The sequence below is a fragment of the Brachionichthys hirsutus genome, chromosome 13 (genome assembly GCF_040956055.1).
Source record: "Brachionichthys hirsutus isolate HB-005 chromosome 13, CSIRO-AGI_Bhir_v1, whole genome shotgun sequence".
NCBI classification, from domain to species: Eukaryota; Metazoa; Chordata; class Actinopteri; order Lophiiformes; family Brachionichthyidae; genus Brachionichthys; species Brachionichthys hirsutus.
Window position 1 is genome coordinate 4871067 of NC_090909.1, and position 11968 is coordinate 4883034.

The following is an 11968-nucleotide window of genomic DNA, read 5'->3' on the forward strand; positions in this document are numbered from 1 at the left end:
CTAGATTCCCCAAAGTCAGCGTGCCATCTTTAAATAAATGATTATTTATTCATGTCTCAAATAACTGAACAAAAATACATAGATATTGCATTTATGGTAATATAAAAGAGATAAAAGAAACATTATTGCTTGGTAAAATACTTAAATATCAAAATGAATCTTGAATACTGTTTTATTTCACTGATGTAAGTGTCTATTTTGAGGAATCTCAGCACCGCTGACTGGAGTAGAGAGTGTATAGCTCGAAGCTAATGTTTACTCGACTGTATTAACATAACCAGTGCATACATAAAACAGTGTGTGTGGTATGCGTGTGCGGGATTCAGTTTGCGTTTGAGGCGTCAATGTGGTCCTGCTGAATTCTGCGTACGAATGTCTGCCAAAGTATCTGCTAGCTTTTAATATCCGTGAGTTAGGGTGTGTTTATCGGGGCCGTAAATCAGGCGCTCTCCCGTCTTTGTTAGCCCCTTTCCTGAGACAAGTGCCGAGGGCCCCCGAGTCTCTCTTAATGGACCTGGAGACTGACAAGAGAGGCAGCGGCAGAACGCCGTGCTTTATGGCTGTTTACTCCAGCCGCCCAGAGGACGGAGCGAGGCAGAGGAATAGGCCGGGAGAATCCCTTCACCTGAACTTAACCCTAAAATGCTCAGCCATAAATTTACAAAAAGAAAGAAAGGGTTAGAGAATACAAAATGAGATGAAAGAATGACGGGACTAGGATTTAAGATCGACAAAAAGGTAGGCTCGACAGGTAGACATGAAGCAGAAAGGGGAACTGTGAGAGGAAGGGATTTGGAACCTTTTGTAATGGGATGAAACGAGAGAAGAGCGCGTGAACTCTCCCACAGGGTCACTGGTGTTGGAAAGTAAGAGATTTACTAGCATCCCCTGGTCTGAGCACAAATACCGTTTCTTTGGCATCTGCTGATTGTTTTACAGTAAACGTGATGCATTTGATTCCTCCAGCTGAAGTAAAACTCAGCTGACCAAATGCTACGTTCACTAGCTAGCTTCACCCTGGTAATGTCATGGAGACTCCCTCCATTTTCTTTTTACACTCGTGCAACAGTAATGTCTTTAGGTCTTTGTCTATTCTGCAGCCTTAAAACAGCTTGCATTTTTGCTCGTCTCTTTTATATCAGGCTGTAATGGACCTTTATAAATAAATAAAAACAATAAAATTGTCACAAAATAATCGATTTGTTATTGCAAATTAAATACACTGGGGTCTGTTTGTTTCGTTGTTAGCAGGAACAAACAGAGCTGCTTTGATGGATTTCGTACGGGGACTTGGTGCGGCAGCACTGTAAAACCCATTGCATCATGGGGTGGATCCAGTTATTAAAGGGATTTGATGACTGCGAACCCCGAGGGCAGCTTTGTGGATGTGGTTGGCCCACATGGCTTAACTGAATTTTTTAATAGGTTCTAATTTCATTAAGGAGCACCGTTGGGCCTTACTTTGGTTCCTCTTCGTAATGTTCCCAGACGACTTGAGGAAATGCGATCGATTGTTGGTTTCACCGTGCATCGTTATGATTTCTGCCCTGATGCTTCTTGTCTCTTTCCTTGTCACATCTGCAGATGCATATGGCGGAGCGAGCGAGCGAGGTGACGGCGCTGAAACGCAACCTCGCTCAGGCCCTCAGAGACAAGGAGCAGCTACAGGAGGTGAAACGACAGCGCCACCTGTACACTATTTCTGCATTGATTTTCTTAATAGTATATTTTGAAACTGTTTGGTTCTGATAACGAATCAGAATGAAGCTTGCGGGGAATCGATTTAGAAACGTATATAAAGAAGCCTCCTCTGACGGCAGAAATGTAAAGATAATGTCGGCTCTCAGTGGAGTATAATCACATTCAATTAGGACTGCTTTAGCGTGGTGAGGTGCGTCTCCAGACTCCCCATCATCAGCTAATTAATACGTCTATACTTGTTTCCTTTGCCTATTGGGTACAGTGCCATTAGACGGTGCAAATGTCATGCAGTGTGTCTGTGCCCCCCCCCCCCCCCCCCTCGCAACCCTGGTTTAAATGTTAAACCTGAGAGCAGCACACTAATGAAGTCATCAAGAGAGGATTTCAGGTGAGAAATAGCAAAAGGAAGGGGGGGGGGGGGGGGGGCTCCATCGTCAAGGCAAGGAAAGAGGAAGACGGCGTCTGACACTCATTACAGTAATGAGGAGGGCACTAATGCTCTTGCTTCAGGTATAATCACAAAGGGCAGAAACAATGTCGACTCAACTGGAGTCAACTGAAAAGAGTTATTCTCTTGAAAGTTCCTCCCGGATGCTCCGTCCCGTTTGATAGAACAGAGTAGAATGTGTGCGTTCTATTTACGCTCTGGCGTCCCTTTGGAAACGCCTTGTGCAGAAAATATCCGTTTTTAAATACAAGTTAGCAATTTGTTGTTTTATCTTGAGCTACTGTGAAACAACAGGATGGATCTGTCCCCTCCCCCCCCCCTCCCCCCCCAGGAGCTCCAGCGCTTCATGACCAAGCAGAGGGAGCAGGAAGCTGCTGCTCAGGGAGCCGAGATGAGGCGGCCGCTGATGCTCCGCTACCCCCTCCCTTACCCCCAGGACCCCTCTCCTCCCCCGCTGGTGCCACAGAGGCCAGCGGAGTTGCAGTACGGCAATCCCTACTCCACCCATACCACGCGAGGTGAGGGGGGTGTGTGGGGGGGGGGGGTTCGACACGGTTTGCTGCTACTTGATCAGGATAATGAAACATCGATGCCATGGTTTCCCCAGAATGTGCAGATGTTGCTCTGTCTCCTGAGCACATGACCCGTCCTCCGCCTGAGGCCCCGGCCTGCGCCCCTCCCTGTGCGCCCCCGATCACGCCCCCGAGCCCAGGCCCTCGGGTGCCAGGCTGGGATCAAGAGGTGGTCTGCATCCAACCGTCCCGCACTGCAACTCCCCCCGAGAGCACAGAGCATCTGCCAGAGGAAGCAGTAAATGTAAACGCATAAAAGTCACTGCCACTGAAATTGAACACATCCTGGTATGATATTCATTAAAAGGCTTCTCTGCACCAATCGCCATCATTGATCTCAGCGCCCGCCTCTCCAAGTATCTTTTTTTTTTTATACCGTTTCTCTGTCATCATTCTCGCTCTACGATGGGAATTAGCAGCGTGCCCTTAAAATGTGAAGCCCTGAACTCATTTGCATAAAGCTCTAATTAATGTCACTCCCTCAGCGCTCTAGAGAGATGAGATGAAATTAGGAGAGATCGTTCAAAGGGACTGACCTAAGATCAGCTTGTGTCTGTCAGGTGTGATAAAGGTTTACTCTGTCTCGTCCCTGCATGGCTACAACTCTGTGTGTGTGTGTCTGTGTGTGTGTGTGTGTGTGTGTGTGTGTGTGTGTGCGCGTCGTGTTTTATAGGGTGCAGACGAGGCTCAGCTTTCCTGTGATCATCAGCCCGGTCACCATGGGAACACCAGGAGCAGTTTTTGCTTTGACTCCAGGTAACGTGACTTTGGATTAATTACATTATTGTACAGCTACATTTTACAAGTGTCCTGGTGCCAGTGAGGAGTCAATCAGGGCTAAGATAATCCCTCGGTTTTGTACCTACATACAACATATCCTGAGGTTGTTACGGTAACGGCATTATAAAGTTTGCACTAGTTTAACGCCCCCCCCCCCCTCTCTCTCTCTCTTGTTACTAAAATAAATAAGACCAAACATTATTCAGCTGTGCTTTTATTTTGTGATTGATCCGATCTTGTCATCGGAAATCGGGCCCGATCACGAGCTTGCAGACTCGATCGGAATCGGACGCTGGCTCCCGATCAGGATTCGGATATGTGTGGATCATTATTGTCATTACTTTTTGTCAGATCTGGAGTTACGCTGTGAGACAGAGTGAGACCTCTCTACTACAGACAGAGATGGTCGTTTTTTTTTTGTTTTTTTATGTATTAAAGAAGTATCGGATCGGGACTCGGTATCTGTTCAAAATGAAATGACTCAGACTCGGGGTCAAATAAAACCCTGATCGGGACATCCCTACTTGTATTTCCTGTCTGCTCCGCTGCAGGACTGACGTGCACCGCCGCTGCCCGCTATGCGAGGTGATCTTCCCGCCCCACTTTGAGCAGCGCAGCTTCGAGCAGCACGTGGAGAGCCACTGGAAGGTCTGCCCCGTCTGCTCCGAGCAGTTTCCCCTCAACTGTCAGCAGCAACTCTTCGAGAGGCACGTCCTCACGCACTTTGACGGCCACGTGCTCAACTTCGAGCAGATAGAATGAAGGGGACGTGGAGGTCGCACCTAGAATCTGGCATACTATATTGGTGACTGTATGTTGTCAGCTATTAGCTCATTTTGATGGTTTGGTTAAGTTGTTACCGGTAATATACAATTGTGGCACTTTTTTTTTTTTCCAGACTTAATGAAGGTTAGCAAAAAAAAAAGTGCTCTGCATTTGAAAGGAAGCAGAGAGTCTGTTCGATGGTTTCTGTGCCACTGAGGTCTGACTGACGAGGGTAGAGTCGAATAATCGGTAACACTCGGGAATAGTGCAATGCTTTTTGTTTTTTTGCTCATCGCAATGCGTCGAGGGTCCGAAGCACCTTGGTAGTGCATGCATCGATTGTGTTCAGAATTTCAGCTTTTACAGTTCAAGCAAAAAACAAAGGTATTTAAATATATTTGTCCCTTTTATCACATTCTCTTGTGATGAAACAACCGAGACGTCCTAATCTTTTAAGCGTCCAGCATTCAGAGAGCCTCGGAAAAGGCCGACGAGAGAAGGAAAAAAATACTTTTGTAAAGTTGTAAATAATGTGTGCGATCTGAATACGTGACGTCTTAAAAAAGATTCATCCCAGCGCGTGTATTGGGCTTGAATGGGAAGCGACCCATGATGATGGCACCGCCAGACGGTTTAAACCAAAACCACTGTTTTCATGCATCTGCACTAAATAAGGCTTTATTCTGAATGTACTGTACATAAAGTCACGGAGCGACCGGCGGCATCCGTGTTGTTGGATGAGACTGAGATGAATGGAGGGTTCAGTCACATTAAAAGACTGCAAAGGACTAAATTAAAGACCCTTATTTATTTATTTTTGTTACGTACATGTGTTAATGCTAACGCTTCCACGGGGCGCCGTCCCACAGCTTCTTTTAATTTGGTCATTTCAAAGTAGCCCCCCCCCCCCCCAATGTCGCATTCGGGCTTTAAACATCGCACATGCTCAGTAATCACAAGGCGAACGTCTGCGGCTCAGTCGTGCATCCGCTGCCCTTTCACGCGGTTGTCAGGGTGACGGTCACAGTGTACTGAAAAGATCTTTATGAATAAAGTAAGCTTGTTGTAATGTCTTTTATTTGGTTTTTAGAAGGGAAGGAGTAACGGCGATCAGATCAGGCCGAGCGACGGAACTTTTTATTTTCAGTCATTTCCTGTTTACATTTAAGCAGCTTCTCTGTTATATAGAAAGACAGTTCATTTACATGTTACTCTGCTCAGAACCTGCCCCCCCCCCCCCCCCATAAAAAAAGGAAACATTGGTCTCCACGTTACATATGAAAATATAATTTAAAAGCACTTAACAATACACACATTACAATACATTCACTGTACATGGTATATAGAAACCTCTTCCTCATCTCCTCCTGCACACAGCCCCCACTCCTCTTCCATGTGTAATAATACCCCCCCCCCCACCCCCCGTGAAGCGCTTTCCGTGGTGACTGCGGTGTCTGTGGAACAGGAATGGTTTTATGAGCGTTTGATAAAGCTCTGTCTCCATCCATCTCGGGGTCTGCCTCTGATCCAAGCCACGGAAATGTTTCCCCAAACGCAGACGGGAATGAAGCTCGTCCGATCACGCTGAAACCATTATCGGGATTAGCTTACTTAAATCAACAACAGAACAGACACCAAAGTTGTTCAGTGCCCCTTCAGGTAGCACGCACAGCACGGCTGTTTACTGCAATAAGAAAAGGCTAACGGAGGGTTAAATAATGTGTGCATTTATCCCTCTAAGTAAATCAGCGTTCGACAGAATGAGTAAAGGTAATAACTGCCATGCTAATCTGACAGCAGCACGGAGGACATGGGGGGGCGTGTGCATATCAGGTCATGAACAAAAGGCTCTCGCTTTGAACCTCCCACTGACAAAACAGACAAACGTAAATCTGCGTCTCGGCACTTGGCTCGGCGCCGCAGTTGGTTTTTCTGGAGGCAATGAAAGATAAAAATCTCAGTCGGTTGACAACCTCTGCAGTACGTGACACGATGCTGCAAGCCACGGCGCTCCACACGAGTCCACCCCATGGACCCCCCCCCCCCCCCCCCCTCTGTGACTTAGTTACATCTGAGAACACACATACTGAACTGGAATGCTCGTCTACAACACACACACACACACGCACACACACGACAGGTTGTGAGATGATATTCGCTTTCAAACACGAATCCACTCTCCCGCTCACACACCTTGTTTTTTTGTTTTTTTTCCTTTAACGCCACGGAAAGCAGGCATGAAAACCTTCCGGGGATGCACGTCCAACTGAGCTGCACGTTTTGGTGGCGCCGTGAAGGAGAAACGCCGCTGACCTCCATATTTAAGCCGCTTTAACTCACAGCCCCCCCCTCCACCCCCACCCCACCCCACCCAATCAGGCACATGGTATGGTCATTGTTTGGCAGTGGAGAGCTGTTGGCAACAATCATGGAAAAAAACTAAACAACAAAAATCTTGGCAAGTGGAACGCAGCGGGACGCTTGACCTGCTTTTCACGGCGAGTGTCTCTGGCACACGTGAAAGAGACGGATCTCTCCGATATGGATTACTGGCCTGGGTCCTGTTCTAACGGGCTCGGTGCTGAGCATCCCCTCCATGAAAGTATCACACACAATCAGGAACGTCTCTTTGCTCCGCATGTCGAGGGATGCTGAGAGCCAGCTGTTCCACCTCGGCGGAGTCAAACTTGGCTGTTTGGTAAAAAAAAAAGGAATGAAAGGAACACTTACTGAGACATATATATATATGATGTTATAACATAAAAAAAACACTGACAATAATACATAGAATAAAGCTTGAAAATAAAGTGTAACTATTAATGCACAGTACCGGTCAAAGCTTGGGGCACAGCTTGCAGAGGTGCGCCTCAACTTTGGACCGGCGCTGGTGTATGCTCATGAATACTTTTATATATTTTATATACACATACATTTCAGTCGTTGATATATATATATATATCAATATATCTATATAAAGTATAACTTAACTCTCACGCTCAAGTCCCCTGAAGCTACTGATGAAGGCACAGATCTAAGTTCAGCAAACTCTCTGCAGCTCATAGAAAGGGAGTGTAACGACGACTGAAATTAGATCAGCACTAATTCAACTTCACCCCTAGCTCGGGGGGGCTAGGGGGGGGGGGGGGGGCAGGGCTTGGTTGCGCTTCCTATTTTGGGTTTTTCCTTTACATTTCCCCTCCTCTTCTTTCATGTTTGTTTTTTGTCTTTTCTTTCTGTTTTACAGTTAGCACCTTCTGAAAGTCAAATAATAGACAAAAAAATAATGTGATAGCATATAAGTGTGCAAATTTACAACATGAAAAACACGACAGATACCTTTTTTTTTTACCCACAAGAAATATGAATGATATTAAAAAAAAGAAAAATGGAAAAAAAAAAAAATACAAAAATGAAATGAAAGCCACTTAAAACATGCACTTGACCCTCTAAGTGTGTGGGATGGGTATAAAGGGCTTCGGGTAGGACCGTTTGGGGTCTCCAACCGGTGGAGCCTCCAGGCCCTAGCCTTGAATCTTGCGCAGGATCTCCGTGGAGACGGGCGGGTGGAAATTGATGGTGTGGTGTCTCAGGCCCTGCGAGGTCTTGTAGCTCTTGCCGCAGCGACACTTGAAGGGCTTCCTCACACGGATCTGTGTGCGGTGGCCGTTCTTGGCGTGATACTTGATGCCGTTCACATTCTGAAGACACGAGAAGATTCAGTCATGTTTTCACCAGTCCAATGGTGCCACTGCCATATAATAGAAGATGGCTGGGCTAGCTTAGCACGAAGACAGGAAAGCAGTGGGCGAGTACGTGGGACACGCCTTCATCCGTTTGCTTTTATTTGATAGAATTCCTGCTTACTGTTCGTTGACGCTGGAGATTTCTAGATTTCCAAGCAAACTTTTAAAAAAAATATTACACAGCCCCAAATTTATCCGGAAGCTGAATGTCAGATCTAAACCCCTTCCCAGAAACCAGACGAGTCAGATGAAGAGCGAACCTAGCTTCGCAGTATGTCCCTGTTTCAGTCTCAAGAGATTTCCCACAGTGTCCATTAGAGAGCAGCGACAACAAGCTGAAAGACTTTTATTCATAATCTCCAACCAAAACGGACACACATTTACCACGCGCTCTAATCTAACACGGTATGGATATCATGGTGTGATGTTCAAACAGTCTGTCCAGACATGTGATACCGAGACAAAAGCTCCAGTGTGGACTTCATCAGAGGACACTGAGCCTCGTGTCCCGCGGCTGCGTGTCTGGGACCGATTTCTGCCTCGGCCTTACCTTGTATCTCTTCTTGCATCCGGGGACGGGGCAGGCGAAGGGCTTCTCCTCTCCTCCGTTCATGCACATGGAGCTGAGGATGGACTCGGAGCTGATGGCGCTTTCTGTGGTCCACGATTCGTCGCTGTCAGACTCCTCGTAGTCTACCTCCTCCTCATCGTACTCACTGCCTGGAGGCACGATGGAGACAAGCAGAGCAAAAAAATATATATATATGCATGAGTCATTCCAGATGAAACATGAATGGGAACGCCACGCGTTGGGAATCTACCCGGCAGAGAGAATAGTTTAACAAATGTATTTTATACTCTTTCAACATTTTCCAGCTCTCACGTTACTGAAAAGCACTTCTCAGCCAAAACAGGAAACGTTGTACGCGTGCGTGTGTGTGTGTGTGTGTCTGTCTGTGTGTGTGTTTGTGTGTGTCTACGCATGCTTTGGAGTCACAATGCAGGGTTGGAATTCAGAAAGAGATCATTAAGTGGGAGTGATCTCCACGGCTCAGCCTGGAAAAAAAGGGCTTTGCTAACTGCAGAACATTTTCCACTCGCATGCATGTGCATGTGCACGTAAACACACACACACACACACACACACACATAAAGGACCGCTGACCCCCCACCACCTCACAGGAAATGCTGCACCTCAGCATGAGGAAATGGATGGCACCCTGGCACATGTCGAAAGAAGGCGTGTGTGTGTGTGTGTGTGTGTGTGTGTGCGTGCACAGGAGTGCGAGCCTATAAGCCCAGACCTAACACTACGTTTGGAACCATTTGGGGCTGGAATTAGACATCTGCTCCTGGGCTGTGCAACACGCAGGCCCCCCCATGGGAACACACAGTGTGACAGCTGCTATGTAATTAGCAGAGTGTTGACTGGTCTGCTCACTGCGGGGGCCTCCTAACCCGACACACACGAATGTAGCACGCAAACAACGTGCACGCCTGCGTGCGCAGACACGTGCACTGTGGCCGGAGCTTTTTGCCTCTCTCCCCACTCTGGAAATGTTCCGGATATAAATATTTGTTTTGGTTCATTGGGAGTAATCGCCAGTTTACAGTCCCGTGTGAACGCGCTCGACCTGTCTGTGATGTCATCAATTGTCTTCACCTTCACCCCCCCCCCCCCCCCCCACACACACACACACACTTCACTCGACAAGTGTAAGCAATTCACCTTTCTTCATCTCAAGCTCACACATTTCAACACACACACACACACACCTGTCGTACCTGTAGGTGTACTGCTGCGGAAGGAGGATGAAGGGGTGATCGGGGGTGTCACGGGAGGCGTGAGGTTACCGCTGGTGTGGCGAGGAGGCGTGGCCGTGCTGTTCCTGGACACTCCGCCAGTGATGGACAGGGACAGTTTGGGCGTGGCCTTCTTCTTTATCGTTTCCTGCTCCCGGCGCGCCGCGTCCGTCATGAACCTGAGGGGGGGGGGGGGGGGGGGGGGTAAATGACAAGTACCGCATAACACATCCACAACTATTTAAACACACACACACGTTTCAGCACGTAAAGAAGGGAGACGCCGAAACTTCTTAAGGAAAATAAAATGATATTTTGGAAATATACAGAGCTGTGAAAAAGTCTCGGCTCCTCTCCTGGTTTCTTCTGTTTTCTGTGCGTCTCGATCAAATAAAATGTAACGCAAAACAAACTCAACATGACAAACTATAACTATATTAACAGAAGCAAATGAGGGTGTTTAACGCCTAAATCACACGAGTGGGTCAGCGAATAAATGCCAGCCGATGGAGCTGCATTAATAAGTGGTAGCGGTCGGACCGAATCCGGCTCGGGGCCGAAGCGTCAATCAAAAATAAAGCACACCTGTCAGGTAACGCTACAAAACACATTAATCCTCAAAAGCAACCAAAAGGGACACTCAGTGAAGGTCAGTCAGTGTTCATGACACGCAAAAAAAAAAAAAATCATTTATCATTTAAAACATTTTATGGTTACTCCAGTGGCTTTTGCTTTATGTAAAAAAAAAACAACAAAAAAAAACATCCGATGGTTTAGTACGAGTACACAGATCAGTGTATAGAGCGAGTACAAACATTTACAGAAACGACAAATGTGATTGAGAACCCTGAACCTCCTGGCCCGCCTCCAAAGCTCGGCGCGGACGTTCCCGGGATAGTTTCGCCACGCAGTTTATTCTTTGTCTGCAACTTCTCTGTGGTGCAATTTACAGCTGAGACGGGAGCGATTACGCTTTTGACTCGGATAATTACGGCTGTTCTCGAGGGTGTGAAGAGACACACGAATGAATGAGCCGCCTCTTTAAACACGCAGAACATCAGTACGGCGAGGGCAGATGACATTTACGGCCTCGCCACTTAAACTAAAGCAAACCCCGTCCTCTGCTTTATTGTTGTCTCTGTCGGTGCTGGGGTATCGGTGTCTTCTGAGTGGCACGTTGGTTCAACGCAGGAAAACACCCCCCCCCCCACCCCCCCACCCCGTTTGCTTGTGGTTCCCTTCGCTGGTCTGCGGATGCGTCATCGCTTTGTCTATGGGAAGAAATAACTCGTGTTGTGCTGTTCGCCACAAGCCACATGTGCTCTCTCACACACACACACACACACACACACACAGAGGCACAGGCTGATGGAGCAATGCTGCCCTCTATGGACACTTTGGGATTTTGTGCGATAACGCGCGTACCTGTTGATGTAGCTTAGGGCCAGATAGGTGGGCTGCTGTTGTTCCTGCTTCTCCAGGACCCTGGGATCAGTGTCTGAGAAAGAGAGGGTGGGGGGGGGGGGGGGGGAGAGAGCGAGAGAGAGATACATTCAAATTAATCACTGCTCTCTCTGGAGGGAAACATGTTGCGTGAATACTTCCTGACAGAAACTGACTCATGCGTCTGTTAACCCTGCCCAGACTGGCTGGTGTTTTGCTTGGATGTTTTCGGTCACGCTGCGTTCTCTGTGTTACGCCGCCATACGCGAGAGCCTGCAGATGAATCCGCCAGGGGGGGGGGGGGGCTTTATTACACATCAGCGTCCGGAGCCCTTTTCCAAAGTGACCCCCCCGCTTGCTGCTTGATCCGTCACCAGAGTCCGAATGTGGTGAGGAGACATTTTTTCGTTGAAACACACACACACACACTTTTGCCCAGTTCACTCACTTTGTCAGTCACACTACAGTCCCCCCCCCCCCTCCCCCCCTCGAAAACAAGCAAGTGTGCATGAAGGCTGGATGTGGATTTCAACTGCCAACCAGTGTTGTGAAATTTGGGCACCCGTTAAAGTGCTGTGGCTATTGTCTCATTTAATTGCCAGGTTTTTTTTTTTTACTGAGTGATGTTAATGATGACGACAGACGGATGGCAATTCAGGTGCCGAATCTGAATCAGCTCCATTAACGACACGATTCGTTGACACTTCCCTTTC

General features: G+C 47.5%; 2 protein-coding genes across 2 annotated transcripts in view; one reads left to right on the top strand and one right to left on the bottom strand.

Moving 5' to 3' along the window:
• The first annotated feature begins 705 nt into the window (after positions 1-705).
• Positions 706-5064, top strand: LOC137903420 (tax1-binding protein 1 homolog A-like). Its single transcript, XM_068747571.1, has 6 exons — positions 706-738; positions 1585-1671; positions 2481-2667; positions 2757-2965; positions 3395-3477; positions 4053-5064. Exons 1-6 carry the CDS (start codon positions 706-708, stop codon positions 4261-4263), a joined length of 810 nt encoding a protein of 269 aa, XP_068603672.1. The 3' UTR covers positions 4264-5064.
• A 2723-nt stretch (positions 5065-7787) lies between these two features.
• The window catches only part of LOC137903300 (juxtaposed with another zinc finger protein 1), a 5815-nt gene continuing 1634 nt past the window's right edge, over positions 7788-11968 (bottom strand). Inside the window, exons 2-5 of the mRNA XM_068747445.1 lie at positions 11238-11310; positions 9795-9991; positions 8560-8729; positions 7788-7964 (exon numbers count right to left, since the gene is read on the bottom strand). Coding sequence (XP_068603546.1) covers positions 7788-7964; positions 8560-8729; positions 9795-9991; positions 11238-11310 — 617 coding nt within the window. The remainder of the gene's footprint in view (positions 7965-8559; positions 8730-9794; positions 9992-11237; positions 11311-11968) is intronic.